Below are 6,630 nucleotides of genomic sequence, written 5' to 3'. Positions count from 1 at the left end.
AGCTCAAATCCAGGATATAACTAGCTTTAGTTTGTCAATGCATCATGTAGAGAGGAGGTAAGATGTAAACATCACTCAAACCTAGTTGACTAAGAGGGCTAATAGCTTGATGATCTCGAAAATAATGATAAAAATTTTGATGGGTTCAATTCGAAAATCCTTATCATGAGAGTTCAATAGAAGAATAGTTTTATTCTTGGAAACTTATAGGTAAATGTATTTAAGAAGAATTTTATATAAAATATTCTCAAAGATATTTACAAATTTGAATTTATTGAGAAAAGTAAATGATGTATGACCAAATGTATGCCCTGAAGAGGTTAAAAGATAGAAAAATAATGTGTACTCTAGGAAGAGATGTTCAAAATCCCAAAAGCACACTGAAGGAGAGTGGTACTATCCAAAAGCTATAAAGACATATACTTCACACTCATTTCAATGTAATGGAACTATCCATTTGAGTCACTGTTAGTGTCATTGTCCATCTTATACAAAAATGTCTTTATGAGTCCAAGCTTCCATCTTGAAACCTAATTCACTTGTATAATAGTTAATCTATCTAAGTCCATGTCATCATGAGTAGTGTCTTCATCTTCCATCCTCCATAGCTACCATGCTCTAGATCCGTGTTTTTGACAAAATTGAAAAGTATGGAGTAAAATCATTAAAAAAATAACATATAAGGGATTTAGAATATGGATTTATAACCTGCACGATAGACTAAGTTTCTTTTTGGTGAGCCCCTTGGTTGGAAAAAAACCTAGGTTTAGTGTTATTCTACCATTCAATTGTGAAATTTACCTCTTATTCTTTTAGCCTTTTGGGAAAAATATTTTTAAGAGTATTATCCCAAAAGGCTCACTATTGAGGCCCAAATGAAACACACTTTTATTGCATTAATCTGGTTAAAAACAATACACAAGAAATTATGAGGCTGTACGAGAGTACTAATATGTCACTTTGTGCTTACATTGGCAAGGATTCAAATCTATAATGTAGTTGCATGTACTTTGTCAAGCCATCTTACAAATGGGAATGTGACATGACTAGCACTCACTTTTTAATAGTAGGTTTTAGGGTAAAAGGGCCAATAAAATGTCACTCCCCAAAAGCATCACCCATCCCACCCCAATTCTCGGACAATTTTGAAAAAAGATGCAGCATTTTTAGCCACTTCTTGTTATATACAAATTTAACCACCGCTATTAGATGGGACTATATTAGTCCCTTTACCCTAAGGCCACCGTCAAATTCCCCTGTGGATCTCGCAAGTTGCAATACGAGGCGTATCGTGTCTCAGAGCTTTGACCTTGCGATGTATGTTCGCCCCTGCTCAATCCGTAGCAAATTTGGCTTTTAAAGTTTAACCGTGGGAACAATGCAGCAAATATTTAGTGTAACTAATATGGCCGAGTAATTCACAAATACACCCATTCAGACATTGTATAAATGTAATGGACCAACCATAGAATGATAAACCTTGGTGTTACCATTGATTTATTTCTTCTCTCCTGCACAGGACGAGTGAGAGAGAGAAACAGACAGACATACATACATATATATATATATGGCGATATGACGACAACTGATCAGGAGTAGATATCACTGCAAGTAGATGGGTGGAGGTCTTGGAATTGGAAGATGCTGGTGAAGCTGAGTAGGGAGTGCTGAAGGTCGAACTGCAGCAGCCAATCTTGTTGCTGGAAGGTGCCAAGCACGGACGGCTGCTTGGGACCAGCGTCCACGAAGCCCAGGCAGGCGGTGCTGGTACCTACAGACACGAAGGAGTTGCGAGGGGTGATGGTCCAGGAAACACCAGCGTCCAGCTGGAGGACGATGAGCGGGTGGGATGGATAGGGGTAGGGGCGGCCTCCCTGGTCGTAGACAGGCCGGGGGTCGAAGCACGTGTCGAAGGGGGGTACTGCCGGTTGGGCAGGCGACAAGCCGCCGTAGCCGATGGCTTGACGGAAGCCCGACCGCAGGGCGCGGTAGATGGACCGCCGAAGCTTCGTGTATGGCTCCCGGGTGCTGATCCGGAGCCTGAGGGGCTTCCCGGTGTAGGCATAATCGGGCCCGCCGCCGTCCACCGTCACGTTGCGCAGTACTACGGCATAGCTGCCGTCGTCCTTGTCCACCAGCAGCCTCGTGTGCGCGAGCTCTGTGCTGGCCGAGATGTTCGCCAGGAAGAACGTGTGCAGGTAAGCGTAAGCTTCCGGCCGCCCGAAGATGGCCACTCCCGGCAAGCAGTATGCGAACTGCAGGGGCAATCCGGCCTGCCGCGTGACCTGCGCCGGCAGAGATTCCGGGCCGCGGGCGAACCCGGCTACGCCGTGGGAGTGATGCCCGCATCGGACGTCGACTCCGTCGACGGCTGTGGACGTCGTGGGCGAGAACTGCGTCCGCAGGTCGGTGAGGGTGACGGTGTCCTCTCCGCCCGTCTTTCTCAGTCGGCGGAAGGTGCTGGAAGCCGACGGATCGAAACTCCCGGACGTCGCTGCGGCGCTGCCGTTGTCGCTGCAGCTGAGCTTGGTGATAGCAGAGCTCTCCACATCGAGAATCAAGCGCACCGTCTGTGGCGGCGTGCCTAACGAAAGGCTGAGCACGTAAGCTTCCAGGTCTGCGTCATAGTTCAGGGGCCGTGCCACCAGAGCTGTCTTGTTTTCTGCGGCTCTCGCTAGTTGTCCTGCAGTGTTAACGAGCAGCACGAGGATAACGACTATCAGTATCAGATCGCAAGGGAATATTAGCTTCTTTTCCATCTCAGATCTAGCCTTCGTACAAGCTAAGGTCTACTTATTACTAAAGGTTCAAAGGTCAGGTATTTACACCAGTTTGAGGACGAGTGAAGCTTAGCTGTCACTGATCAGGCATTCCGCGAATTCCAACATGGTTAACAACTTCCAGTTGTCAGCGTTGACATCTACAACAGTCAATCTCCCCGATGTACATTTTGCAACGCTGATATCATTTGTAAATTGTTGATCGACGACCTGCCTGTCACTTGTGATCTAAGGTCAGGCTAAGGATTTTTTTCTATGGGCTACAGGCTACATCCACAGCGCTTTCCGACTCCAGAGCGCTCCTTGTTAACCGCACAAAAAACATCAGCAAAACCAACAGTACGCCATGCCAAGAAAAATAGCGCTCGTGGTGAAAGTATATTAGTTGCAAAAGATGTAATATAAAAGAAGTGGAGCATCAAGATAAGCCATGTGCAGTGTTCACTTAAAATATTGCTAAATATTTTTCATAGCAGATAAAAAACCTTGATTTAAAATTTTCGAGGGATTTTAAGAGTAAATTATATGGATTTGGTATTTTTATAGCTAAATATTCTTTTATAAAATAATAATACATTAAACCTCTGTTTTTCGAAACATTAAATTATAATAATACATTAAATTATAAAAGCCAAAATTAAATTTTTTGATTTTTTTGCAATTTATTTTACATTATACCTCTGTTTTTCGAAACATTGGCCAAGAGCTTTATCGGGCCCTCAAAACACTTGTAAGGGCTAAATTTTTTTCCTTGCATTACTTGTATTATTATTTTATAAAATAATAATACATTAAACCTCTGTTTTTCGAAACATTAAATTACAATAATACATTAAATTATAAAAGCCAAAATTAAATTTTTGATTTTTTTGCAATTTATTTTACATTAAACCTCTATTTTTCGAAACATTGGCCAAGAGCTTTATCGGGCCCTCAAAACACTTGTAAGGGCTAAATTTTTTTCCTTGCATCTCCTCCCCCATTCAGACTTGGGTGTTTCCTTCTCTTTGTTAAGGAGAATTAAATCCTTATTTGTCCAAACATGCTTTAGAACAATTGCCTTAACTAAGTTTTGTATCCTCAAACTTTGTTCATCCATCCTCCCTTTGTGTCCAAAGAAAGCACCATGCATATTTATTGTTCCAGGAAGCCCAACTCTCTTGAACCAATCCTTCATGTTGTTCCAAAGCCATCTTGATTCTTTGTGATGCCAATAAATGTATGGAATAGTCTCTCTGTAAGAACTGCACACAATCCATAAAAGAGGCTCATCCTTCCAAATTTCCCAACTTTGTCTTTAGTTGATGGGAGCTTTCTAGAAACAACTTCCTAGAGAAGTAGGGTCAATTGTCTACTTGTGTAGCATGCCATGCACCACATAGCCTTCTATGGTAAGTTATCTCACGTGTGAGCCCTCCATTTGAAATGGAGGTGGTAATCATCTCCTACGATATAGAATGCTATCTCTTAGCTTTCCCAAAGCTCCAAAGAAATGGTCTCATCATCTTTTCCACTCTCTCTCATTATCAATTTGATGTTTGAATTATATACAATATGACACCACAAGATACAGGCCACATACTGACGTTCAAAGTGACACAAATGTTCATGAAAAAATTTACCCCCGTCATCACTAAAACTATAGGTATAGGCGTCTCGATAAAATTGTTGCAAGTAGCGTCGCTATTTACATCACAATAGAACGCAAATAGCGACACTATGATGCAAATAGCGATGCAGATAGTGACATGTGCAGTAAATTAATGATGCAAATTACGACGATTATAGAGGAAAAGAAATTTGGGGGCATGCCCTTCCACCCATAGCACCATGTGTTGTATAATATTATGCAAAGCAATTACATATTGCATACGCAATTGTCGGTGAAGGGAGTGACAATAGCAATAAACATGACTACGGGTGATAAAATTCTATTCAACATTACAAGTCTGCCTCCAAAACTTATAGGTTGGTCCACAAATCATGCCACCTTTAGATCTATCTTGCTTGTACTCCACTACATCTTCTTGGTGTGAAATATCCCCAATACTAAAGGGGCTCCAAGTTACCTAATATTTCTTCCACCTTTAAGGATTTGAAACCAAACTCAACAAACCAAACTTCTCCTAAACCTAACTATAATAGTTATGACTTAGGCTTGTGGATCATAATATAGGACCAATTACCCCAGTGATAAAACATTTAACCCCAAGCTCACTTGAAATAATAACTAAAGAATTAGCAAATAATCAAGGGCTATGTTTTGCCCAAGTTAGAATGGATAACCCAATCTTTCTTGCCTAGGCTTTGGCTCAATGTTTTTAAGTACCTCTATGGCAAGAATAGAATGTAGCTCATCAAAATTTTATGAGAACCATCCACTCAAGGTATAAGGTTTTGCCATGTTTTTGTTGTTGAGATATCGAGCTCCACTCGTGATACGCCAGGGTGACCGTTGTGTATTTATGTCACCGACTTGTCAGTTGCAGACGCAGTTGGTACACCGCCCATGAATAATAGCTACATGATAGCTATCCTTATCTACTCTAGTTCGTGGCTCAGTTAGTATGCCACCTTAGTTAGTTGAGTTTGGTTTGAGACCCATATAGAGGGTTCTTCTATTTCTTTGTACTTGAGTTCTTTTGGCTTACACAACTAAGAAGAGGAAAACTGTTTTCAGCCCTTCACCCTTGTGTGTCTTCCCCCATTGTGCAAGCAAGAAAGCTTCAAGCGAGACTCCTTCCTTCTCTCCCACAATCTTGACATGGTATCAGAGCCTTGTTCGTGGTAAGGAGCTCAAGAAAGCAAGCCAAGCTCGCGGTGTTCTGGTAAGAGGAGTAGTGTTGCTTTCATTTTCTGTTTTGGGAGCAGATCTCTGCAGGTAGCACAGCCGGAAAGTGCAGGAGTGCATTGTCTCAGGTTGAGACGCCCTTCGCGGTGAAGCAAGAGGGCAGTATATGCACGCACTCAGAAAAAGGCCCAGTTTTATGCTGTGCAGCCACTGTTCTACAGGTCGGTGAAAAGTTACTGTAGAAATTGCATCGTATGCTTGTGCGCAGAGACATTGGGAGTTACAGAATCATCCCTGTTGCCTGTTGATGCAAAATCGTCACTAGGAAGTGACTGTGTGGTCAAATACCACTTTCGTCAGTTTTGCAGATTTGCCCTTGTGAGGCTGAAGCTGTGTTCTTTGCAGTGACATAATTTTTTGCAGTGTTCTGTAATGGCGTCTGATTCTCTTTCACAGATTGTCACTGAAAAGCTTGACAAGAACAACTTCCAAGCATGGAAGTTTAGAATGACAAATTTCCTTATGGGAAAAGGATATTGGGAATTTGTTGCAGGAAATGAAGAAGAACCAGTTCTTCCTGATGTTCCCAATCAGCAGCAAATGCATGCATTCAAAACATGGCATGAGAGAGCCAGGAAAGTTATGTATTGGCTATCTATCAGTATTTCAGACTCGATGATTGTGCATATTCAGGATGCAAGTACGCCAAAGGAGGCATGGGATACTTTGTCAAAAATGTATAGCACAAATACGCAAGCCAGGAAAATGCAGCTCAAGCAAGAGTTGCATAATGTGCAAAGAGAAAGTATGAGCATCAATGACTACCACATGAAGGTGAAGAAGATTGCAGATGCACTTGCTTCCATCGGGTCGCCAGTGGAAGATGATGATTTAGTTTCTGTGACCTTGAATGGTCTAGGAAAGGATTATGCACAGTTTCGGACATCCATTTCAGTTCATGAAAGATTTCCTGATTTTGAGGAGCTGATTGCTCTTCTAATTTCTGAGGAGCAAAGAAATAGTGGTGCATCTTCTTCAGGAGGAACTTCAAAAGAAGCT

The 6,630-nt window shown here is 41.9% G+C and overlaps 1 protein-coding gene across 1 annotated transcript; it reads right to left on the bottom strand.

The window, feature by feature from the left end:
- Positions 1–1,220: 1,220 nt before the first annotated feature.
- Positions 1,221–2,780, bottom strand: LOC148011367 (chitinase CLP-like). Its single transcript, XM_087670483.1, has one exon. It carries the CDS (start codon positions 2,757–2,759, stop codon positions 1,590–1,592), a length of 1,170 nt encoding a protein of 389 aa, XP_087526609.1. The 5' UTR covers positions 2,760–2,780; the 3' UTR covers positions 1,221–1,589.
- Positions 2,781–6,630: the final 3,850 nt, after the last annotated feature.

Source organism: Lygodium microphyllum, chromosome 28, assembly GCF_053477565.2.
Source record: "Lygodium microphyllum isolate KBCC chromosome 28, Lygodium_microphyllum_v1.1.10, whole genome shotgun sequence".
In the NCBI taxonomy this organism is placed as follows: Eukaryota; Viridiplantae; Streptophyta; class Polypodiopsida; order Schizaeales; family Lygodiaceae; genus Lygodium; species Lygodium microphyllum.
Note: the sequence above shows the minus strand (reverse complement) of the source record. Positions and strands in the feature narration are given on the sequence as shown.

Bases quoted from the DNA above. Each gene is read 5' to 3' on its own strand.
- LOC148011367 (XM_087670483.1), bottom strand. From the start codon at position 2,759: ATGGAAAAGAAGCTAATATTCCCTTGCGATCTGATACTGATAGTCGTT.